Genomic DNA, 25,573 nt, shown 5'->3' with positions numbered 1-25,573 from the left:
TGGGTTGTGCGAGTCTGAGCTGTTAATTTTATAAAGCTTTTCTTTTTTTAAAGAAAAAAAAAAAAAGATGAAAATTTTACAGGCTGACTTCTTGTGCTCACATATAACCACCTGAGGATTGCACAGTGCTGATTCCCACAATCGTTTAACCCCAACTTTCAGCATTTGGTTTGCCTGGTATCCACAAACCCCTCGTGGCAATGGAAATTGCATGTTGCTTGTTTTTTTTTTTAATGGTAGTCAATTGCATTTAGAATGTAAAATTTACGAAAGGATATTGTGTAGGCTGCTTCAAAATTGAATTAATTTCACTTCAGAAGAAAAACTGCTGGAAAAATATTGTTCTAAATAGCTTTCATTGTTGTGCATTTGTATCGCCAAGAGAAATTGGTAAATTCAGCTTAATTTCACTGCATATATTTATTCCTGGTATTTGTATAATTTCAGGGATTTAAGATCTCGTAATGTGATGGAATTCAGTAGGTTGGTTACCCAGAGAGTCATAAGTGATGGAAAAGCATTGAGTTGCATTTGATACAGTAAGGTTTTGCTGTATGCTGTAGCTCTATTTACAAGCAAAGCTTCCACTGAAGCATTTAATGTGAAGGCAAGGAAGATTTTTCTCACCCTCCTTTACCTATCTAGCCACAAAAATGTTACTGGAATTCCTAGCCCCTAATGCAGCAATGTTTGGTTGCAGGTGTGGCTGTCCTTGTGAACTGAAAAAAATATGTCTATCCGAGGCCTGAAGAAGAAACAACCAAAGACTTTTAAAGTCAAGATTATAACGGTGGACGCTGAGATGGAGTTCAGCTGTGAGGTAAGAGTCCCCATGAGAAACTCTTCTGATCTTATTTTCGGCTGGGAGGAATTGTTTGTCCCAACTCAAACTAAGATGCTTCTATTCATTATGGCTCTCCAGTCAGTCGGGCAGCAGAAAGCACCACTGTAGAACAACATGGAAGAATCCAAAAGTAGCAAGTGTTCAGTTGATGGATGAGTTGGGCTGCATCAGATTCATTAATAAGATTAATTCCTAATATCCAACAAAAGTGAAAAATGTGCAAGTATTTAAAGAAGGGCTGTTAGAAAACTGATGTCTATTGGATCTGGCAATTCTAATGAGTTGAATGCCTTGTGGGGCATTTAGCATTTAGTTTATTAGGTCACTCAGACAAAGCACATAAATCACAGGCAGTGTGTTTCTGTGAATTATGGATGTAGAATACTTGCAGACAGAATGGTGAAAATAAAGAATTTGGAAATCTTGGTTTAGAGCTCAGAGTCCTTGTTAACAAATCCAGCTTGATATATTCCTTCCTTTGCTCTCTTTCCCTTCTCTCCGAGTACTCCTTTCTTTTTGGGTTGATTCCCTGCTTTCCATCCAAATAGTGCCCAAAAGTTTATTTTTTTGCCATTAAGTTTAGCGACCGATGATGCGATGAGACAAAATCATCTTTTAATATGTGGCCAGATAGAAGAAACAGATGTGCAGGCTCTTCAATGAAAAGTGAGATACTGCAATTAAATGTCCCAAAGTACACACACAAAGTTTGTTTTCTGTGTAGCTGGGCAGTAAATTACTCTCATTCTGCATCTCCTCTATTAAGTTGCCTTTTTTTTTTTTTAAATACCAGATTAAAAAACAATCCTGGCTAAACTATGCATTCAGTCCTACCCCTAGAAGACAAGCTCCTGCTCATTTATGTCAGAGAAGCATAAAGGCTTGGCTCGTTGCCACTGAAATAGCTGAGGTGTCTGAAAGATAGATTTGCTCTGATTGTTTGGCATTTCTGCTCTGTGCCCCTTTGATTTCCCCTGACCTACTCTCCAGACTCTCTCATTTGTCTAAAATGTAGAGTAAGATTTTTACAAATATTAATAAAACTTCACCACATCCTCAGAGATCAGCAGTACAACCCTCATTCCCTCTGCTCATAAAGTACCCGATGCTGTGATTAAATGACTGCAGCTTTGAGCACTTGGAGGAAAGGAAGTAGAGCATTACAGCTATCGTGCCTTTGCTGTAGGCAGTTTTAGGTGTGTTTCATCAGAAAGCTAAAGGTGTGATAACATTTCTTGGGAGAAAAAACAAATAACCTGGTTTGCCTGCCTAAAAGACAGCAAGATCATTCAAGATAAATCTATTTTGCTTAATTTTCCTTTTTCTCTTCCAGATGAAGTGGAAGGGGAAGGATTTGTTTGACCTGGTGTGCCGAGCACTTGGCTTAAGGGAGACTTGGTTCTTTGGCTTGCAGTACACAATGAAGGGAATGTGCACCTGGTTAAAGATGGACAAAAAGGTATACAAAACAGGAATGGTAACCTAGCCATCTTCTGCTCTTGAAGGACTTCTTTGTCTTTTTTTTTAAGCTCAAGATTTAAAGGAACGGGTTAAGCGACAACCCATAATTCTGGATGATATATGGCTTTAGGACTGAATCTCATAGTGTTAATCAGTCTATTTGTACACAGTTTGGTCTGAAGTGTCACCCACCAATCACCACCACATGCCCTTACTGTTAATGCACTACTTCATTGCCTGCCCTTCTGAACTATGAACAGGTCGCATTAGCCACATTACAGACCAAAATCAGAAACCAGATAATGTTATTCTGAAATGTCTCTGTGCTATTCTCACTGCTGATTTCTTATCTTTAAACAGGTTTTAGATCAAGAAATCCCTAAAGAAGACCCCATTAGCTTTCATTTTTTGGCTAAATTCTACCCAGAGAAGGTAGAAGAGGAGCTGTTACAGGAAATTACCCAGCATTTGTTCTTTCTTCAGGTCAGGAATGTTTTTAAACCTTGAAATCCTTGTATGTTCATCCTAGTCCCTTTGTATTTGATTTTGTTGGCTGCTCTTAATCTCAGAATGACTCTGCTGGTTTCAGTTGTATCACTGTCCCTGTAAATACCTCATTTTTATGAAACACAAACATCTCTCCTAGACACTATGGTCTCACATTCTGGTAAGCTGAGTGTTTGACTTTTGCAAGGGTTTTGTTCTCATAATGGCTTCTTACTGTTTGTGCTAGAGAATGGGAGTTAAATTACAGGGACCTGCAGTTTTGCGTAAACAACTTTTCACACTGTAATAGGATGGAAAGTACCACAACAATAGTGGGGTAGCAAAGTCTTTGGCTACTGCAAATGAGAACAAATCCAAATACAGCAGCCACAGATACAGAAATGAAGGAAAAGAACTACTTACCTTTAGAATCCCTTAGATATGCAGGAATCTCCACCAAGAGCACCTCACCAACCCTTAAATGAGATCTGGGAAGGGGTGGATCTTGGCTCCATGCCTTTTTGGTCACTCAGGTAGATGGCTTGCACCTGAGCCCCCCTGAGTTGGCTCTGCCTTCACACCAGGTGCTCAATCACTGGTTCAGCAACTTTGGTGCCAATTCCACATCTGGATACTTCAGACTTGTTTAACTTCTAGTAGTCTTTATTAAAAATAGGAAACAGTTCATTCTAGGCTGGACTGCCTGGAGGACTTTGTTTTTGAAGCTAATGGAGAGAAGGCTGCAAAACCAAACATTTTGGAGATGCTTATTCTGTACGCTGATAAGGTTTCAGATGGGAATAAATAAATAAATAAAATAAAAACAGATCAGTTATGTAAATTAGTTATGTAAATTAGTGACCACAGATTTTTTACCAGACTTCCTATGCTTACAGAGTACTGCCCCCAGTTGTCAGTCTGGGACTGAATTTCTCCAGGTTTGCCCTAAGAGCTGTGGGTTCCCCATCCCTACAGATGCACAAGTTCCAGTTCAATGGGGCCCTGGGCATCCTGATCTGCTGGGGGGGCAACGAGCCCATGACTGGGGTTGGGACTTGATGGGCTTTAAGATCCCTTCCAACTCAAGCCATTCTGTGTTAAGGTGTATCCCCTAACTGGTCAGTGGTGATTTAGTATCAGGTGAAACCCTCCTTTTTATCGGCTTTAAGAGTTGTTTTGAGGCCTGCATCAACTGGACTCCTCTGGCTGCAGCTAATGTTGGATGAAGAGAGTCTTGAAAGCTTGTCATAGTCCTCCTAGATCTGCTTAAGTCCTAAGTAACCATTCCCTAACCTAGTTCTTTCACAACAAGAAGATCTAGAAAAGATCTGCTATTAACTGTATGAACCTATGGAGTGCCTACACAAGCAATTGTGGTGGCAGTTGTGAAGGTGAGGAAGAGGGAAGGAATAGTGATAAATAGTAAGGGACATTAAGGCTTTTTTACCTGTATCAACTGCAGATGGAACAAGACTCATGACTGCAGTTTATCCCTGGAACTAAAACTCCCGAGCTCCTAAAAGCAGCCCAAGTGGTTACTGGGAGGTCTTGTTGTATGAGACTATAGAAGGCATAATCACTAGAAAACAAGAACCTCCTAACCTGTCCTTTGTAAGTACCATGGTGGGTTTTGCAAAGTTAAAAAAATTCCATGGAACAGAAGCCATCAGAAATAATAACAGTAACCCCATGCATGCATTGATGCTCACAGCCTTGCAGAGACAGCTTTCCTGTTTGCCACTGGCATTTCACAGAAACACAGAAATTCAGTGTTCTATGACCTCCATAAAAAGTAGTTATCTATATAAATAAAGTAAATAAACAATTAAAAAAATAAAAATAAAGGTGCATCAGCCTAGAAGAGGGGAGCCACTGCTAAAGAGCAGTAACCTCAGTTACCTGCAGCTGTAACAGTAGGTGTACAGGCACTGAGGTTTGGATGGTCACTTGCTTTTTGCCCCAACATCTGTGCCTTCCAGCTTCTCTTCTGAATTTCTGAATTTTCTGGCTCTTGCAGCCTTCTACTGTGTTGCTTTGTTCTGGTATCTGTCAGCAGTATGTGTCTGTGCAAGTAGATTGGACTATGGAATAAAGTCAGTCTGCATCTGTAAATAAACGGTGTACGTACACTGGTTCCCTGAGGAGGATGTGCTAGCGAAGTGATGGGGAAATACTGTTAATCCAGGGGTTAATACAGTAATTAAAACTTCATCTAGAACCCTTAACCATTCAGGGATTTGTTTTTTAAGCCAAGTTTGGAAAGGAATGAGAGGGGCAGAACACTTTTCCTAGGCTTTTAATCCTGATTTCACTTTTCTCTCCTTGAACCTGCCTCGACTAGCAGACGTATAATTAGCAAATTCTTCTCATTCCAAAGTAGAAAAACAAGACAGGAACAAATTGAAACTTGCAAAGTTTCCTGACTGTAAGAACTTCAGATCACACCTGGATGCTAACAGGAGGACATGTACTGACATCTGGATGCCTACAGATTGCAATCCTCCTGTTTCAGATTTTGCATATTAATATAGCATAATGTCTTTTTGTCAAGGCTGTGAATAAATGTGAATCTCTAAAGCTAAGTTTTCTTTAACGTTTGGATAATTTGCTCCTTTTACAAGGAAGTTGTATTTATAGAATTGATTAAAACCAACAACAAAACGACCCAAAACCAAACCAAAGACCTCCAGACAGTTGCAGGGTATTTGTCTCAAGTCGTTCTCAATTCTGAAATGTATTATTTGCACCATGGAATATGAATGCTGGAGCTTTCCAATTTGGAAGAGAAGTGTTTTCATTCTTTCCATTTTAACAGCTTTGAAAGAATTTTCCCTCTGCTATAACTCAGGTTCATATATTGTGCTTACCAGAGACTGAATATAAAGAAAAACTTTCTTGATGGTTCATTTCAGTTCACCGTACCTCCAGTTCCTAAATGTGTCTGTAAAGGCAACTCGGTGCTATCTCGAGTAATTTTTCTTCTTTAGAAAAGTATAAGACTGTGCATTATGCAAAATTTTCTTATCTTTGTGCTTGTTAATGGGCCAAGGATGTTATATCTGAGAGGCGGATTTGCGAAGATTAATTTCTTCTTCCTCCTTTGGGTTTCCAGGTAGAATTACCCGATGGATTTAAAATCAAGCAACCTTGTATGAACTGTTACCTCTGATTATGCTGGCACCATAGATTACTTACACAAAAAGAAAGCTAACAGACTCTCTACGGCTTATACTGCTTTTATTTATAAGCCCTGTGTTTATGTTGTGCATAGACCGCTGTAATTGAATAAATCTAATGTGCTGTGAGGCAGTTTTGCCTTTGTGGGGTGTCCTTTATTCCGTCCTGCTAGGAAGCTTGGAAAGATCCTCTTAATGCTTTTCAGTATAATGCATCTGTTGCCACTCAAAATGCAGCTGGACACAGCCCTTAGCTGTGACACAGTCCCATTTGGTTGGACCTGCCTGGACCAGGTGACATCCAGAGGTCCCTTCTGACCTAAAACTTGGATATTTTTTGCGTTGCAAAGGTGCTTTTTGTGTGTTTTGTAGCAAAGCTACTCTTTTGTGCTTATGATTATGTAGCCCTTTGATGCTCTTTTAGGTGGCAAGTCAAATCACTATTTGGTATAGCACATTTAGTAGAATGGTTTTTAATATCTGAGTAGCTTCTGTATCATTGCTCAGTGCTGAAGGTAAAATCGTTACAGCTTCATTCTGGGTAATGAGTTGGTAATAAAAGGGAGCATGAGAAAGGTCCACAGTTCTGCCTGTATGGAGAATCTAAAGCAAAAAGCTTAATGACATGAGACCTAAAATATCCTCCACCAATTTATGAGAAAGGCTTTTTCCTCTCACTTTAAATTGAGCAATGTGATTGAAAATATAACAGTTCATAGAATCATTGAATATCCTGAGTTGGAAGGGCCTCCCTGCATTAATGTGGGAGATAGCCCACTGCATTGCTGTGAACTTGGAATTAAGACATTCAACTTCCTAAAGGTCTTAAATATGTGTGTGTACATATCTATATATAATGTAATGCTAAGGTTTCCTAAGTTTCTGACTGTCACTTTATTGTTGCTGTTATCTTGTAATGGTGATAACTGGTGCCAATTTACAGTCTGGGCATGTCTGACTTCATGTCAGCCTGACGTAAGCCCTGACTTTGAGCTGCTTCTTTAACTTGCTCCTATTTTTTCCCCAATTTAGGTTAAGAAACAGATACTGGATGAGGAAATCTATTGTTCTCCAGAGGCAACAGTTTTACTGGCTTCTTATGCTGTTCAAGCCAAGGTTTGTGCATAGCAGTGCTCATATTTTAGCCAAACACACATAGAGTGTGATACGTAAAATACTCAAGTGCTAAACTTTGCTGTTAGATTGGGTCATGCTGGGAGGCACAACTGCTGCTGGGAAAAAAAGCATTAGATGCCATTAGATTACCATTACAAGGGTTTGGAGAAGAAATTAGTTTGCTGTTTTATGCAATGCTTTCATAGTTTTCTGGGATTTCTTTGCATCTAGCATTTTAATATAATTTTTCTCCCAGTTGGAGTTATCCCCTGTTATAAAAATGTCCCTGGATTCAGAGGTGCTGCGCAGTGGCAGGGCAGTATTCTTTAGCATCTTTCAGAGCATGGTTACCTTTGTGCCACCAAGAGCCCATGGTTCAGATGAGGGGAGCCTGTTTTCTTGTCCTCACACTGTATGGGACAACCAAACCAAACTTTGTGTCATCAAACTGCAGCCATCAAGTCCTTCAGCAATCTGTACCTAACAAACTGAAGTCTCTTTTTTCTTTTCCCTTGGCACAGTATGGTGACTACGACCCAAACTTTCACGAGCCAGGCTTTCTTGCCCATGATGAACTTTTACCCAAAAGGGTAAGTCTGTATTATGTATAAAACCAAAATCTGCATCTCCCCTTTGCTGCAGAGCAGGTGCAGCTTTGGGTCTAACTAGAGCAATAGGAACTGATTGTTTGCCTTGCATGTGGCGAAGTGGCTGAGCTGTGAACTCACTGCTGCATTCACAGTGCCTGGGAGAGGCAGCACACGTATTTGTGTCTTCAAATGAAATCTGCCTCCTTCCTTCCTCCGTAGGTCCTCAGGCAGTATCAGCTGACAGCAGAGATGTGGGAAGAAAAGATTACTGCTTGGTATGCTGAGCATAGGGGTATTGCCAGGTATGAAATAATTTCATTTTTTGGAAATCCTGTATCGCTCAGTAACCACTTCTTTGCGGCCTTCAGTGAAATTTGGTTTTTGTAACTGAGCAAAGAGATACAGGGTTGCAGGCTATGCTGCTAGGAGCTTTGCTTCTTAAGAAAGGGGAAAAAAATCCATTCCCCCAGGGTAGAAGTATCATTGCACATAGGGCACCATGTGCTTGTAAACTGGACTAGCTTTGAAGTTGAGAGCTTTCACAGAGCTTCACAACCTAAGAGTCTAAAATCTGATGTATTTTATACCCTGTAAAATAAATAATAACAATGATTAAAATAATGGTTCAAAAAGCTGTCAGCGTACTTAGGAGGATACCACAGCACCACGGGCATCGAGCCGTAGTTCCAGGACTGAATTTTGGTGCTACTCCATGTGGATGTTCAGCTGCTTCTAACACATTCAGAGTACCTGGAAATTCAATTAAACATGAGGTGGGAGCTGCTGGCACCAGAGCCAGCCAGTCCTGTGATTTCAGTTCAGTTTTTTATTGGCTCTCCTACGCTAGCACTATCTTTCCTGAATATTTTCCTCAAGACTTGATGCCTCCATTTGGAGGGAAAACAACAGTGAGTGGAGAGGCTTAGCTCCTTTGCACTCAGCCCAAAGCACTGTTTAGAATTTCTCAACCAGCTTTGCTTCCCGAAGCGAATATAAGGAAAATAGTGGTAGAGGATGTCTCCAAGAAGTGATGATGCTGGAGTGGCAAAATTAACCCACAAGGATAAGACTGGACTTGAATTTTAGTAAAGATCGCGCTGTATGTGACTCAGATCAAAATAGATACAGCTTTGTCTTCTTTAGAGATGGTGTTTTTATATTCCCTTTTCTGTTGAGAGTAAGACAGTGAGATTAAAGAAAGTACAAAGGTCTAGAATGGCCGTTCTTTTTGAAGCGGGAAATATACTGTCAGTTAGGACAGAGAGATTGGACACAAGTGTAATCATCGCCTTATTCTCTAGGGATGAAGCTGAGATGAACTACCTGAAAATTGCCCAAGACTTGGAAATGTATGGTGTCAATTATTTTCCCATTGCTGTAAGTGCTGTATTTGAGCAGTTTGCAATTGCTGCAGGTGATGGTAGCGCTGTTCTAAAATCCTTCAGGCAGTCTGGAGCTGGCATTCCTGAGTTCTGCTGTTCTCTGCTGTATGGAGGCTCTGTAGCGACTGTCCTCTTTTGGTTTGCTTTGGTTTGCTTGCCTGCTGATAGAGTAGGTGGATAGAACAGCAAAGGTTCTGCTCTGTGATTGCACTAAGTTCTTGAATGGCTCTGGGTATGTCATGGGAAGAAGGAGAAATAAACGAGAAGTTTGAGCTGCTTTATTGAATTGGATTTGTTGACTAAAAGTGGCAGCATTCATCGTCTGTATTGTAGAAACAGTCATTTCATAAAAATAAAAATAAATATGGGTGTATTAGAAAAGCGTGGCTCGTGTCTGTGGTTGTTAATGTCACCAGGAGTGCTTATTAATATCTGTTGTTTTTCAGCAAAATAAAAACCATACCGATCTCCTGCTCGGAGTTGATGCCAAAGGTATTCATATCTACAGCATTAATAACAGGTTCTCTCCAAATAAATCGTTTGAGTGGAGTGCTATCAGAAACATTTCCTATAGTGAGAAGGAGGTAGGCTGGATCTGATATATTATTCTTTTAATATGGGCGAGGGTGTGGACTGGGATTCTTGGAACAGGCTGAAAGCAGTCTCTGTTTAAATAATTTGGGGGAGGGGGAAAATCCTAGGGAGCTTTGTTACGAAAACTAACTTGTCCTTCTGATGTGCTGCGTAATCTTGGCTCCCCTAAGAGCCCAGGGCTGCTCTCAGCTCTCCAGAGAGAGCCCACTTTTCTGGTTCCTTCCCTGCTGCTTCTCCTTTGCAAAACAAGTTGGTCTCCATAAAAGATAGATATTATGAACGTCAGCCGTGGCTGAGTTCAGTTACCTCAGCAGGGATTAGATGATCCATAAAGACTTAATGCCATTTTTGCATGCTGAAGTTATCCCTGCAAATGAGGTCTGAAGCACACTGGCAAGCGGAGGCATGCAGGGAGATGTACGTTTCTCTGCCTGAATTTTTCCAGTTTATCAGTGCATGGTTTCAGCCTTCAGCACTGCCCTTCCAAGCCAATTCCACTGAGATTTTGGAGCCCATCTTCTACTTGTAGAAAGCACGGTGGGAAATGGGTGAAATTTGGAGTTCTTTCAAACTGTGTGGCTACATGGAAGGCTGTAATCAGAAAAACAAAACCCGAAAATCACATCAGCACCAGCATACCAGGAATTTGTCAGCCAAAGGACAGCATGGTCTTTTCGTTTCTTTCTTTGGGTCTCCTGAAAAACAAAACAACAACTCAAAAAACAGGATGAGATCTGCTGCCTGGACTGACACGTGCATACAGCAGGCAGGGCAGCCTACAGGAGGGCTCTATCTCTGAAGAATTTCATTTCCTTGACTTTAAATTTCCCCTCTGGTCTGTGAATAACTTCCTATTGTTGGAGAATTGGGCAGCCCTCTATTAAAGCTCTGCTTTATTTGTTCACAGCCTTGCTCCTTGCGAGGCAGAGCACTCCATCAGTTGTTACCTGCAGGCTGAAATGAGCTGCAGTACGTTAAGATCTTGGTGACTCAGAGGGCTTGAAATTATACGCTGCATTGCAAATGAATTACAGGAATAGAGTGCTAACTCATGAGTCACAGAGAGAAGGATCTTAAAGAATGGGGCTGTTTTTTATTATGCAGCCAAACCCAGCGCAGCATGTAAAGTAAAACAGTGCATACTGACCTGGCGGCATGAAAAACCTTTTATCTCTTCTGGAAACAGCCTGGGAGATAGCAGTGAAAATGTGAGAAGGCAGGAGCTCTAGTAGTGCTATCTCATGGTCAGAAGAACAAATCCTTCAGGCCTTTGTGATATGCTTCGTTTGCACCTGAAATGGTTTGGGATTCAGATTGGGGTTTGACATCTGCCTTACTTTATACCCAGAAGTCAGATTCCTAGCAATGCATTCTGTTTTTCCTGTTAGCCAGTGCGTGTTCCAGTGTTCTCAGTACAGTTTGCAAGGCACAGGTGGTACTATTATGAAAAATATCATCCAAACTGGCATGAGATGTGGCTCTGTGGGAGGCTTTATCTTCCCAAATGGCCTGTATAAAGAGAGCAGCCCTGGTTCTGATTCTTGTGAGCAAAGTACTTGGAATCACTCTCCCTGTGTTTGTGGCATAAATCGCTGCTTCCCTGGAGAGAAATGGAGATGGGCAAAAGTTTGCATAAGTATTAATAGCTTCAGCTTTGTTTTTCCTCCTTTTCACTGCTTCCTCTCATTTTTTTCCCCTTCTATCTGAACAGTTAACCATTAAACCTCTTGACAAAAAAGCAGAAGTCTTCAAGTTCTTTTCCTCTCAGCTCAAGGTAAACAAATTGGTAAGTGTCCTGTTTTCCTCCTCTAAAACTGGGCTGGCAATACTGAGCTGTAAACCTGTGCAGAGGCCAGGGAGCATTGAATTTCAGCACATGTTTTCCATAGGATTCTTTTGTCTGGGAAGGCAGGGTGTGTATGGTTGTCTTCTCTCCGTGTTGGCAGAGGAGATGTTGGGTGAAAAGTGAGATGCGAAGGAAGGCCCAAATTGCAAAGGGAAATGCAGGTACAGGAAGGGGAGGTGTAGTACATGTGGCACTGAGGGATGTTGTTAGTGGGCATGGTGGGGATGGAGTGATGGTTGGACTTGATGATCTTAGAGGACTTTTCCAACCTTTATGCTTTTATGAAAGGGGCAAATCCACTGCGGCATCAGCCTATCTGACTCCTGGTGGGTACTTAATTGACTTCTGTGTCTATATTTCTGAGAGGAGCAACAAGAAGAGGGTCCTAATCAGCTGGTTCATTCTGTCATCCCTGGCTGCTTCCTAGCACAGCCAGAGTGGCTGGACCATTTCTCGCTGAGCTTGTGGAGGGGCCACCACAGGTGACCGTTCCCATGCAGCTATCTCTTGGCCTGGACCCACTGCCTGTTCTTTTTCAGGAAACTGAAACCAGACAGCGATGAGGGATGGAAAGAGAGCCCCTCAAGCTGTTATGAACTTTTCTAAACTATTACAAATCTGGGTATCAGCCTGCCCTGGATGTCGCTTTCTTTGGAAGGGAAGCAACAGCCAGCACTTGTGCTGGAGCGAGAAATGTCAGCTTCTGTCCTGTCAGGCTGCTGTGGGGTTCTTTTTCCCTCTGGATGGGGTACAGTTATGTCACAATCACATCTTCTTTTCTTTTTGATCCAGATTCTGCAGTTGTGCATTGGAAACCACGACCTATTTATGAGGAGAAGAAAAGTGGATTCAATAGAAATTCAGCAAATGAAAGCACAAGCCAGGGAAGAAAAGGCCAGAAAAAAGGTACATTTTCTGCTCCTCTGTTACTGAAAATGCTGATTATTATTCCAGCTGGTGCCCTTGCTGTCCATACATTGCATCAATATGTGTGTAGGAGGTGAAAAAACACAGAAGAATTAAGTGTGGGAACAGCTCTGTGTGTGTATGCAGCATCTGAAGATGTAAGTGATGTTTGTGAAACCAAATAGGTGATCAGAAAGATCTGGGGACACAGCAGATCGATCCAAGCATTCTCTCAGCAGTCTGCAATAACTGGTGTTACCAGTTAGTGGAGTTCATTTCTGCTGAAAGTGTAAGTAGCTTCAGCACGGCATCCCTGCTGAATGTCAGCTCACCAGCTTGAGAGCAGTCCATCCTCTGTTAGATTAGTTTCTCATGCTGCCTCAGCCCCAGATGCGACTCTGCTGCAAACCCACAAATGTGGTATTTCTCTTTCCAGATGGAGAATCAAAGGCTGGCCAGAGAGAAGCAGCTCCGAGAAGAAGCTGAGCGAGCCAAAGAAGAGCTGGAAAGGCGACTTTTCCAGCTGGAAGACGAAGCCAGGCAAGCCAATGAGGCCCTGGTGAGTAGCACGCCAGCTGAATATTCCTGTGCTTGAAGGGCTTTCTTGGTTTGGGAGCTCTTTTCTTTTCTAGAAGTTGTGGCTTACACAAAGCTGGAGAGTTTCTGAAGTAAGTAACGTTGTGGTGCATGTTGCATTTGGCATTGACAGCTGGAGGGATCGACTTCTGTCAGTTTTTGGTTGATGTCTCTGTCCATCTCAGAACAACGGTCTCTTTGCTGTTAGAGACGAGAGGCAGGACAGAAGATAAGAAATTCTAGAGCAGTGGAGTAATACCAAACCCTTCAACTGTTTTTACTTTAAGGATTAACATTTTTATCCCTTGACCTGTTGACAAAAACATCTTCTTCCTGATTGACTTCAAGGATGAAATTGAAGATGCTAGGCAAGGTAACTACAACAAATTGTTTCCTCTTAGCTTCGATCCCAGGAAGCTGCAGAGCTGCTGGCTGAGAAAGCTCAGATTGCAGAAGAAGAGGCGAAACTGCTGGCCCAGAATGCTGCAGAAGCAGAGCAAGAGCGACAGAGGTTGGAGATAACAGCTCTGAAAACCAAGGAGGAGAAACGGCTGATGGAGCAAAAGATGCGGGAGGCAGAATTGATAGCAGTGAAGCTGGTGAAGGAGTCTGACCGGAGGTTAGGTTTGCTTGAGCTGGGATTGTGTGGCCCCTCCTGAGTTGCTTAAATGGAGAGAATGCTATTTTAGTCAAATCAGGAGTGTGGGGGTGAGAGCAGGGAGGGACTTTTCCCAAGGTCTGTTGTGCTCTGTCTCTATACTGAAAATCACCAACGATTCATGTCAGAATACTTGTTTTGCAGAGCCAAGGAAGCGGAGCATCTGAAACAAGATCTGCATGAAGCCAGAGAGGCTGAACGGAAAGCAAAGCAAAAACTCTTTGACATAACCAGGCTCAATTATCCTGTAAGTTTCTGTTCTGGGCACCACTTCATCTTGGGAGATAATCAGATATTGATTGCGCGTTTGTAGCCTCACCAAAGTAGGTTGTGTCACGTTCCATCTAGCTGTGGGACAAACACCTACAGGACCAGTTGCTGATTGAACACAGTATAACTGCAATTGAAGTTAAATTTGTTCAGTGCATTGAACCTGGAAGTTAAAGATGAGGCAAATATTAAAAAGCAAAACCACCACCACCAAAAACTGAACCAACCAAAACCAAAACCAGTTATTAACAACCAGGTGTTGTTTAACTGGGGAGCAGAGATGGTCTTGCCTGCATTCATGCCTGATGCTGACTCTGTGCCATCTCAGTCAGGCAGTATGTTGTGAAGGTGGTTGTACTGAACCAGCTGTGTTGTCCTGACATGTGAAATGCACGTGAGTGTCTTCAGACAAAGCAAGAAGGTAATGCTAGGGCTGTGTGCCCCCAGTTGCTCTTCTGCTTCACTCTTTCTGAGAATGAATTTCCATTTTAGCTAGAAATAAGGAACACTGCAGTCCAGATATTTCTCTGCATTTGGATCAGGCTTGTGGACTGTGGCAGTTCATCTGGGGCCACGCAGGTAGATGGAAAGGACTTCAGGAACATTTGTTTCTCATAATCTATGGTACCTCATGGAACGCCTCAGCATGGCACTCTTGAAGAAGCTGGTGAGAAATCCAAAGTCGGTCACATCCTACCAACAGTGCTTGTTTTGCCTCTTTCAGCACATGGTCAAGTATCCACACTACTTTGCAACTGACAGCAGAGATGCCAACTTTGACAAAGGGTCCATCAAGCTGGATTTGAAGGACATTGACCTCAAGAGACTGTCCTTCGAGATAGAGCGAGAGAGGTATCAATATACTTGTGGTGTAAATAAAGAAGAATATATTAACTGTGGAAAGTACAGAAAAGAAAAATTCTTTGGGAATCAACAGGTCATATCTTTAACACCTCAGGACAGTCTTCTTGTTGTAGGTATGACTGGAGGTCCTTTACTGAACTGGTGCAGGTTATGTGTCTGTAAGACTTGCTGTTTTATACACAGAAAGAGTTTCGTGGTGGCATCAAATCATGACAGGTCCAGAACCCTCTTGTCTTAAAGACTATTATGTCAAGCACAAAGTTGTTTGCAAATTAGAGGACAGAAGTTTCCCTCTAGTGTTAGAGTGTGGTATTGGTTTGATTCACAGCCTTTTCCTCCTGGTCTAGAGGGAAATTCTTGGTTAGAAAGTGAATACTGAGGGTTTGAAGTGAACTTCCTTCTCACTGGAGCAGAGAAGTGAGGCTGACATGTAACAGACTCAATTTTGCCTATGTATGCATAGGCAAAATTATGCTAAGATCTCCTCTCCTTATCTCATTATTGAGCTTTGTTGTGCTAGTAAGCTTTTTGTCTCTGATGTGTGGAATACAGGCTAGATTACTTAGAAAAGAGCAAAAAATTTGAAGATCGACTGAAAGAACTGAAGTCTGAAATTCATGCTTTGAAACTAGAAGAAAAACAGTCTGGGCTTTACTCTCACTGGAATGAAGTGTTGGGATCCTTGGATCGCTCCTTAGGAAATGTATGTAACCTAAATTCCTGCCACTTCTTTAAGTATAGTGTGGTCTCTCGTGGTTTGCATCACGTTCTCATTCATGTGCTTTGTGGTTGCTATTGATCTATTGTAAAAGTTGTGGCTTTCTTTTTATTCAAGCAGCAAAGAACTAAACTCAGATTTTGGTCAGAAGTTTCTTGTTATATACACAAACACTCTTCCCAAACCAGGGCAAGGATAAGGGCTGTCTTTGCTTTTCCATGTTGTTCCATATATAATAAAAGTGACCCTGAGTAAATTGTTTCAGAGAGAAGGGAGGATGGAAAAACTGAGGGAGGATGACCTATATTCTCTGGCAATGCATTTTATGTTCTTTTTGGCTTAATAAATGTTGATGTAGAGAGGGCATTAAATTTCCACGTGCTCTTTTCTTTTAAAGATCCCATCGTGGATGAAAACCTTTGAAACTGGCGATTCATCAGATGTAAATCTTCATAGGCCTTTCCCTGCTTACTCGTTAAATCCTACAAGCAGCTGGCCTTGTACCAACAAAATCCAACACACAGTGCCAGTGCAGAAGTCATCTCTTCAAACCAATTCCTTGATTGCCAACAGTGTGGGCACAGGAACCAGAAAACAGATTGTAAAGGTAAGCAGATAAGTAAATTCCCAAATATTGATCAGAGGTTTAGAGTTCAGGGTAATAAAGTGTGGTTGGCTTTATAGAATCATAGAATTGCTCAGGTTGGAAAACACCTTCAAGATCATCAAGTCTAACCACAAACAGTTCCACAGATGGGGCTGTTTTATCCAACTCTCTCTGCCCCTCAAACAACAGGTCACAAAGCATGGCTGTTCCACAACTGTGGAGCGCCTTCATTGAAGCACCACTCTGTAACTTCAAGGCCACCTGTTTTTTCTCCTTTGTGATCAAAGCTGGAATACAAAACTTTAAGTCTTGGTAAATGAAAGCGATGCCCATGTGCAGTAGAATTTGTTAAACTTTATTTATATCAGCTAGGCTTGGAAATGAGGATGTGCTCTGAGAGAATTTAGAGCAAGAATCCTATAGAAATAATGAATTTGGTCTTACAGAATAAAGTCAACCCATTTTTCTTCTTGCTTGGAGTGAAGAATAGATGCAGTGTGTTCAAGAACTGTAGGAATGCACAGTCCTGTGCAGCTGGAAAGAAGTCAGCTTTCTCCCGGCAGTGAAATATTGGGAGTAAAGAAACCCTGATGTTTTTTAATAAACAAAACTGGGGGTTTTCGGGATCAATTAGAGGTTGTAGCATATAACCTTCAAGGCCTGAACCTTTGGGGTTGTGTGCTTAAAACTAGAAGGAAAACAGTTCAGTGTAGCAACAACTGAGAAAGCTGTTCTTTCTATTGCAAATAACAAATGTTTTAAGACTAACCTGACCCCATGCAAGGCTAAGGCAAATAGATCTGTTTCAAGAGGGAAGATAAAGCCATCAGAAGGCATCTTGTAGAAGACTCTGGTCAGATGAAAAGGAGAAATTGGACCAAGGCAAAATAGGTTTTGTTTCAGTAGGAGTTCAGAGCAGAACTAATTTTTCCCATTTGCTTTGCATGTAGGTTCAGCAGCATGACTCAGATGTGATCTACATTTGAAGAGCCTCGTTTCCTTACCAGACTGGTGGAACCTGATGGCATCTGTTTGGCTGCCACAAAATGCACCCACATGAGAACGCTGGTGCAGCTCTGTCTCCTGACAGCCATCAGCACAGAGATGTGGATCAATAGGTAGCAGTGCCATTTGGCTTCCAAGCAGGTCACATGAGCTGGGAGCACTAAAACTGCCAGTGTAAAATGGCTCATGGCTTTGGGTACAGTGGTAACCATACACCCAAAGGAGCACTGTTTACTTTTTAATGCACTTTTGAAAAAACACTTTATACTTCTAAGCCTTCCTCCCCTAGGTAATTCTACACGCTGACTTACCAAGTTGGTTCATTTTGTGTAGAAGGGATGCTAGGTGTTTGGGAGACGTTTGGGATGAGAAGGAAAATTGTCCATCAGCTTGGTGTTCACCTACACAATAGATTAATTCTGGTTTGGGTCCTGTCCATGGGATGTGACTCTTACAGAACTACTCAACCTTGTAGTGTTTGCCTGCCAAATATTTTCCTTTTCCTCCTCAAATGTTTCTCTGTTCACTTAATTGATTTTCATTTCTCTGTGAGAAATCTCAGTGTGTAATTCCAGATGTAGAATTGGACATCTTCAAATACCTCTAGTTCCTGGGGGAATCCCATTGTTTGGAATGCAAAGCTTCTGTTCTCTCTACGTTTCCAACTAGATTGAGCACTTTCTGTTGCTTGCCGCTTCAGCAAACTTAGCATACATTAACTTGTTTCCCAGTTCTGTGTGACACAGCTTCCAAATGAGACAAAGACAAAAGATGTTAGTGATGTCTGCTAAAGTTGGACTTGCTTCTGATGGAGAGGTGCATGCAGCAAAATGTCTGCCTTATTAGGAAAACCTGCTCATATTTTCTCATCTTGTTTGTGTGTCTGTTTCACCAATAAATCTTCAGTCTGAGGACTTTGGGGAAGCAGGCGATACGCAGCTGTAGCTAACATAGTAGCACAGTTGAGCATGTGAGACATGGTGTAAAAAATAGATGCTAATGGTAAATATCTAGTTCCAAAAGCTAAGACTAAAGAAAATACATGAAATAAAAAGCTTCAATTTTCACTTGCTTGTAACAGCTTTGAACTGAGTGGTGTGTCAATATTGCAACAGCATTAACAAGGCAACTTGCAAGAACAAACATGCAAATCCCCTCTGTATACATCTACAACAAGCTGAGCACAGTGGGGGATAGCATCCGTAGCCAGCTCTCTGCTCAGACTTCTAACAGTCATGACAGTTACATGGCAGGATACACGTAACTGCTATCTGCAACCCTGTCCTGCTGTCTTTTCTCCTAGCCTTAAGAGTGGCTGCTGCTGCTGCTGGAAGGAGGAGGGAAGAGTGGTGGGAAGCTTAGAGTGGTTTGAGTTGGAAGGGCTCTTAAAGGCCATCTGGTCCCATTCCCTGCAGTGCACAGGGACACCCACAGCTCCGTCAGTGCTCAGAGCCCCTCCAGCCTGACCCTGGGGGTCTGCAGGGATGGGGCCTCATCACACCCCTGGGCAAAGCCTCACTGCCCTTTCTGTAAACAACTTTGTCCTTATATCCAGTCTAAATCTCTTCATGGCTCTGATACTTTTACAGGTTATTGCATACATAATTTCTGATTTTCCCCAGATTTGGTTTGGGGAAAAGCCTTCTACATGAGATGGAGAAGACACAAGAGGCAGATGCAGATGCTGTGAAAACCCCAATGTTGGGCTGGTGGCATTGGCCAGAAATGGACAGTGATGAGATAGGGAACAGTCTTAGTGGAAAAAAATAAAAAGCAGTTCTGGACTTGTCTTTCTCAGCTCTTGCATGGGGAGAGGAACGGATGAAGAGTGCTGGGACTTCCCTGTCCTCCAGTTTCCTCTTTTATGTCCTGATGTAAATAACAAAGCTTATACCCTTATCCTTCGTTTCTCTGTCATATTTGAGCTGCTTCTTGGGATGAGGCAGGAGGGAAGTGAAATGCTCCACAGCCGTGTTTTATTCATTTCTTTGGACTCAACTGGAAAAAATCCTGTGTGCCACAATGCAAGGGAGGACGGAGTCCCACTGCTGCCAGATTGAAAGGAAGACTATCTGCACAAGTTGTTCTCAGCCTGTGGGCTTAGAGGTATTCTTTCTGTGCATTGCTCTTCTACAGCACCATGTACCTGTGCAGATGTTTGAAAGGTGATTAACAAAACGGCAAGAAATTATTGCAGAAAACCAGGTGAATGTAGATATACTGGTCTGTTGCTGGGAAGGCACTGCAAAGAGAAGTTTGCTTAAAACCTGAGTAGATACTTGAGTGATTATACTTGGTTATCGGTGCTGCTGATGCTCATGCTCACTAGCAGCGTTGGCTGCTTCATCAAACAATGACAGCTGTGTTGAGAGCATGGGGTTTTCCTTCATTTGGAGAAAATGAGAAGTGTGAGCCCTGAATTCCCCCAAAGCAAAGTGGAGAACAAAGATACGCTGTTCTAATCAGTCACTGCAAAATTTGTCATCCATAAGACCGAGGTGTTCATCGGGTGATGCTGCCAGCAGCTTTGAATGATTGGGGCTGGAGACAGAGCTGATTGTGGTGATGGTCTGTGGACCTGCAGGCAGCAGATGGTGCTAAAGTGCAGCCTGTTCAGATGTGCTCCTCATCAGCTCGGAGCAACCAGGAGGCCCTACATTGCTGTTTGACAGTGTCTGCCAATGTCTACATTCCCACACCAACCTGAGCTTGCTGTTGTTCTCTTCCTGGAGTTTAACCTGTCATAATTTTTGATTGGAATTCAAAATGTGTAAGTGCTGTAGTCTGAGGAGCGATTATTACATGCACAGCTTAGTCCTGTGGGTATGAGCCAGCTCCCAGTGATGCAGAAATATCCTCTAATAGTCCTGACACATAATTGTGTCAGAAGTTGTAGAAGCTGTGGGTGCCCCATCCCTGGAGGAGACCAAGGGTGGGCTGGAGGGGCTCTGGCTGCTGAGGGTTGGAACCAGATGGTCTTTAAGTTCCCTTCCAACCCAAGTCATTCTATGATTCCATGATTGTCGTCATCTAACTTTGAAAACGGCCTTCTGAGTGGATCTCTAAATGGATTTCTGAAGGTGAAAATGGATCTTCTGAGTGAGCCACAAGTTTGTGGGACCCCACAGATCCTGTGCTGCTTGATATTTTCATTAGTGCTCTTTGAAACAAGTGCAGGCCTGTTAAATTTGCAGAGCATGGAAACGTCATGAGTGATCTAAAGAGGGCCTGAGAACAGTATACAAATACATAAAGGACTACCAAGGAGGGGCTGTACGATGGAGGGGGACAAACTCACGAGGAGGCTCTGTTGTGACAGGACAAAGGAAATAGCTTCAAACGAACAGAAGGGAGATTTAGACTGGGTATAAGAAAGAAGTTGTTTCCAGTAAGGGAGGTGAGGCACTGCACAGGCTGCCCAGAGAGGAGTGGTGCCCATCCCTGCAGACCCCCGGGGTCAGGCTGAAGGGCTGTGAGCATCCCTGCGCACTGTGGGCAGTGGGACCAGGTGGCCTTTAAGAGTCCCTTCCTTCTCAAACCGTTGTGTGATTCTCTAATGCTATTACAAGGAAGACTGAACAAACTGAACATGCTGATTAAGACGTGATATTCTAGTGTCGTACTAAAACCAGAAATGGAAGAAGGAAATATAGCAGCAGGGAGGGAACGCTAAGCAGAGTGAGGAAGTCTGTTCCTGGAGTGAGCCTTTATCTTCTGTGTGGAAGCTGAAGACTTTCTACAGCCTTGTTTTCTCTGTTTCCCTGAAAAACCACTTGCTCTAACCCTGAGGGGCTCTCCCTGCCTTCATTAAGAGCACAGATAGGAAACCACATGTTCTTACTCAGCTGGTTGCTCCTGATCTGAGCTGTAGGAGTGAAGTGCAGGTTAGTTGTCACTAGACTTCATCCATTGTTAGCAAACAATGGTTGTATACAGTTCCTGCCTGATCTGCTGAGGTATTACTGCTGTCCCCCAACCAGTGCCACTTCTGTGTGTGCACTCACTCCTGAGCCCACTGTGCTGAGGCATCTCAGCATCTTCAGAGCCACCATATCCTCTCTGTATCCTCTGATTCACCCAGTTGTGAAGATCAGCCAGTCTGTATTCACCTTGCTGGGCTAACCTGGCACCACAAGGTGGGTGCTGCAGTCTCCTGAGTCATCTCTTGACCTTCTCCTCCCTGTGCTGCTGTTTTTAGGGAGCCCAGACATCGGCAGCGTGATGAGTTCACATCCTGCCTCTGCTGGCTGCTGTTGCAGAATTACTCTCAGGCTTCTTCCTCTTCTTCCTTGCAAGCAGGCTGTCAGCCCTGCAGCTCATTTCAGCAGCAGAGGCTGTGCTGCTGCCTCACTCCTGTCTAGCCATGTGCACTCTGAGCCAGCAGGATCTGTTGTTATTTCTTGTGCCTGAGAATATTCTCTCTGTTGCTGGAGGTGGCTGCCAACTCCCTGTGTCCTTCTGTACCCAAACATCCCCGCACTCATGTTTAAACCTCAAGAGATAAAGGGCATTAATCCGGCACCCCTACTTTGAATGTCACGTCACAAAGATGCTTGAAGATCTCAGAATGTAAACCCACGAATCAGGCCTTGGAAAGAGACCTTTGGGATCAGCTGAGCCACACAGGCTGTCGTAACCCTGCTCTCAGCTCTGTGAGCACCAATTCCCTCTCTTTCATCTCAAATTCACAATGTGGAATTGAGTCTGAGTGTGAGCTCACTCCAGCTTCTCCATTATTCCTTCAAGGGATGGGCTGTGGGGTTGGCATGGAGCAGGACTGGCTTGGTACCCACAGAGCAGCTCTTCAGCAATCAGGAGAAATTTGAAACGAGGCACATCCAAACTGAGACACCTTTCCCCACTAACATCTGCATATCTGGTGGTTTCTAAGTGGTGCATGTGTGTGTAGGGCAAAAGCAGCACAGCGACGCCTGCTCCGATGGCCGTGTGGCATTAGTCCTAATAGCACATCTGTGGGTGAAGGATGGGTCTAGGTGAAACACTGAGCTATGCGTTGTTATTTCTGGTTTCCTGCACTCTTTGGTTCTCCTTTCCGTTTTCCTACAAGGCAAATTTGATGTTAGAAAGAAACTTTTAACTCAGAGGGCGGTGAGGCCCTGGCACTGCTGCCTGGAGCTGTGGGTGCCACATCTCTGGAGGTGCTCAAGGCCGTGGAAGGGGTCCTGGGCAGTCTGGCAGGGGGAAACAGCCCACAGCAGGGGTTGGAAATGGATGATCCTTAAGGTCCTCTCCATGATTCTATGATTTTAGGGGGACTAGGGTCAGCAACATGGAGCCCAGCCCTGGGGCTGCATGGAGATTAGGTAAAGAACAGCTTCAACACCAAAGAACACTTTGAATCAGGAGCAACATCTCTCCTGGGAGGAGAAGGTGTCATTCTGTAGGAGCAGAGTTACACTCAGAGGGGGTATGGCATGAGGCCTGCAGGAAGGAGCTGCCCCTGAGGGGTAGCAAAGGGCCATTACTTCAGACTTGGTCCTAAAAGTAAAGACAAGGTGCAACAGCTTGCCCAATGGGTTGTAACCTCCTGTGCTCTTCCTCAGATGCTCACGGAAGGAAAGAAAAGAATGGCTTCAAGTTGCTCTAGTGGGGGTTCAGGTTGGATATTAGGAAAAATTTATTCCCCTAAAGAGCTGTGATGCAGTGGCATAGCTGCCCAGCAAGGTGTGGGAGTCCCTGTCCCAGGGGGTGTTCAAGAACTGTAGAGATGTGGCACTGAAGGATGTGGTCAGTATTGGTGGTAGGTGGGTGGTTGAACTGGTTGATCTTAGAGGCCTTTCCAACATTAATGATTCTATGGAAAAACAGTCCTCTGCAGCTGAGAAGTGGAAGAGACTGTCCAAAGAGAGCTTCATGGCTGGCCAGGGAGTAGGGAAACGCTGTGGGTGCTGGTTGGGGGCATAGAAGTAGGAGACCATTAAATAACCTTGGGACTCAGCCCTGCATCCTGGGGATGAGAGAAGCAAGGGGAAAGGCATGCAAGCTGAACCCTGAAATAATGTGCCAGTAAGCCTAGAAGGGAGATTCCAGGAAAAAAAAAAAGCGGAACTCAATAGAAATAGACTGATCATTTAAAGCAGTGTTGTAAGAATCTTTTGACTCACCAGAGAATCAGCCTAGGAAGCTCTGAGGGACTCACAAGAGATGATTTGGAGAAGATAACCATCAAAGTCACCTCCCATTCTGGAGGACAATAAGTGAATGCAGCAATTGCCCTGGGATAACAGACTGACTTGGTATGGCCCCATGGAACTTCTCACTTCAAAACAGCATTGTGGCTAGGGACAGCTTTTAAAATAGGGCTCCAAAAGGCAGCTGTGTACAGGCCTAAAGATAATCAGCCTGCACTCAGGAGGAAAGTCAACAGGACTGTGTCCATCAGGACGGTGATGGCATTTTCTGTCCTGCTTACCTGAAGACCATCTGAGAAACTGCCTGCTTCCAGGTGAAAATGTAATTTCCCACCTGTTTGCATTGACAGCCAGCTTCTAGCCCTGTATCATTATACCAGCAGTGCTCACTAGCTGAAATAGCTCTTTTCCACCTAGGTGTTGACTTCTGTGATGGTTTCCCTCAGATCAGCCAGAACCCCTTGTTTCCTAGTCCCTACCCCGAGTTCATTGCATTTGCTTCTTCTCATGCTGTATAACACTGGGGCCTTGTCCCAATCCTATAATTTGTAGCATGGATCTTTCCCTGCCCCAGACGTTGCCATGGGCTCCAGCACAGGGATGGCTGTTCTTGCCCTCTGTTGTTCCCAGAAGCAGTGTTGTACAGTCTGCACCACTGAATCAAATCCTTCCCCATTACTCCAGTCCTCAAGGTCATTGTAATCTTTCTCTGTGATATCCTGGCCGCTCCTGGATTGATGATAGCATCTCATTCTGCCTCATCAGCAAATTTCCTTTGCGTTCTTCTGCTTTTTGTGCCAAGATCATTAATGCAAATGTTAAGCAGAATCTTTTTTTTTTTTTTGACACAGAAATTCAAGGAACTGTACTGGTAACCCTCCCCTCAGTCCAGCATTTCCACTTCCAGCTGAAGCTGTTACCATGCTCCTTTCAGACAGCTCTCTTACCCACGTTACGTTATGTATGCCAGTCACATCTCCTCCTCGTTAGCTAATAATTTACTGTGTGGCACCATCTCAAATGTCTTACTGGAGCCCAGACAAGTGAGATCTACTGCATTTCCTTTGTTGCAGATATCTGTGAACTTATAAAAGGAAGTGATGAGGTTAGTGTCGGTGCGTGATGTGCTGCTGATTTATCACATCTTGTGCAGTTCATGAGGATCTGGAGAAGATGAGTTCAATGGGAGGCAAATGTTTGCAAAACACAAGATTATTTCCATCAATCAGGGTTGGAGAAGATTAGGGTTTAAGGGAGTTTAGTGGGTAATGTTAGGGATAGGTAGATGGTTGGACTGGATGATCATAGAGATCCTTTCCAACTTCAATCATTCTGTGAATTCTATGACTGAGCAACGTGCTGGATGGTCACTGTTGGCAGATGCATTCAAGGGTCATTTGAAATACTGGTTTCTATACCTAAGGTCAAAAGAATTACAGCTGCTTAGGAGAAGATGGCCAGGTTTTAAAGATATTTGCATCCTGAGTATTTAGCCCACGTAACTTAGAAATCTCTTTTCCTTTTCTCTTCTATGATGTTTGGATCACCCAAATGCCATTTTCTTTAGAATGTTAGAATCATAATAGAATAATATATCTATAATCTATTAAAATCTATAATCAGAATAGAATAGTAGAATGATAGAATCATAGAATAGCTAAGATTGGAGGGGACCTAAAAGATTTAGTTCCAACCCCCTGCCATACACTGATGGTCAGCTGCTAGATCAGGCCACCCAGGGCCCCATCTAACCTTAAATACCTCCAGAGATGGGCCGTCCACAACCTCTCTGGGCCAAGTTCTTTACTGGATTAAAATCAAGGATCAATAATAAAGGACTTCATATCTCTTATTTTCTTGAGACGATCTTCACTGCCCCAAGTCTGAGGATTAATCCGCATATAGGAAAGCATGAAGGATAGGACAGAAAGTAATTCTCCAAATCCCGTAACGTTGTTGTAGAAACTGGTGGGATGATCTCTGAATGCCACATTCATCTCGTTGTGACTCAGAGAAGGATACAGCCGACACAGAAGGCTTTGAGGCAGGTGATGAAAGCATTCGGAGACTTGAAGATGAAAGACTGAAAAGAGTGGGGCAAATAGATGAAGGGAGCTTAAATAGAATCATTCGACACTGATTATTTACCCTTTCATGCAGGAGAAGAAAGGGATGTGGTTAAAACAATTTAACGAAAGAAATGATATATCAAAAAGGGATATTTTGACACAAGGCACAGTGAACATGGAACTGGTAGAAAGTCTCATCAAGGGCAAAGCAGAAAAGAAAGACTGAAGCACGTGCCTGGCTACGAGATAACCT

General features: G+C 43.2%; 1 protein-coding gene across 1 annotated transcript; it reads left to right on the top strand.

Moving 5' to 3' along the window:
* Positions 1–707: 707 nt before the first annotated feature.
* On the top strand, positions 708–17,080 carry LOC306953916 (merlin-like; the record flags this gene model as incomplete). Its single annotated transcript, XM_079544936.1, has 17 exons — positions 708–820; positions 2,178–2,303; positions 2,666–2,788; positions 7,000–7,083; positions 7,605–7,673; positions 7,893–7,975; positions 8,975–9,050; positions 9,502–9,639; positions 11,361–11,435; positions 12,288–12,401; positions 12,838–12,960; positions 13,379–13,596; positions 13,780–13,882; positions 14,630–14,757; positions 15,322–15,472; positions 15,885–16,094; positions 17,045–17,080. Exons 1-17 carry the CDS (start codon positions 731–733, stop codon positions 17,078–17,080), a joined length of 1,947 nt encoding a protein of 648 aa, XP_079401062.1. The 5' UTR covers positions 708–730.
* Between the last annotated feature and the right edge of the window lie 8,493 nt (positions 17,081–25,573).

The sequence above is a fragment of the Tetrao urogallus genome (assembly GCF_951394365.1).
Source record: "Tetrao urogallus genome assembly, chromosome: 20".
Lineage (NCBI taxonomy): Eukaryota > Metazoa > Chordata > Aves > Galliformes > Phasianidae > Tetrao > Tetrao urogallus.
Note: the sequence above shows the minus strand (reverse complement) of the source record. Positions and strands in the feature narration are given on the sequence as shown.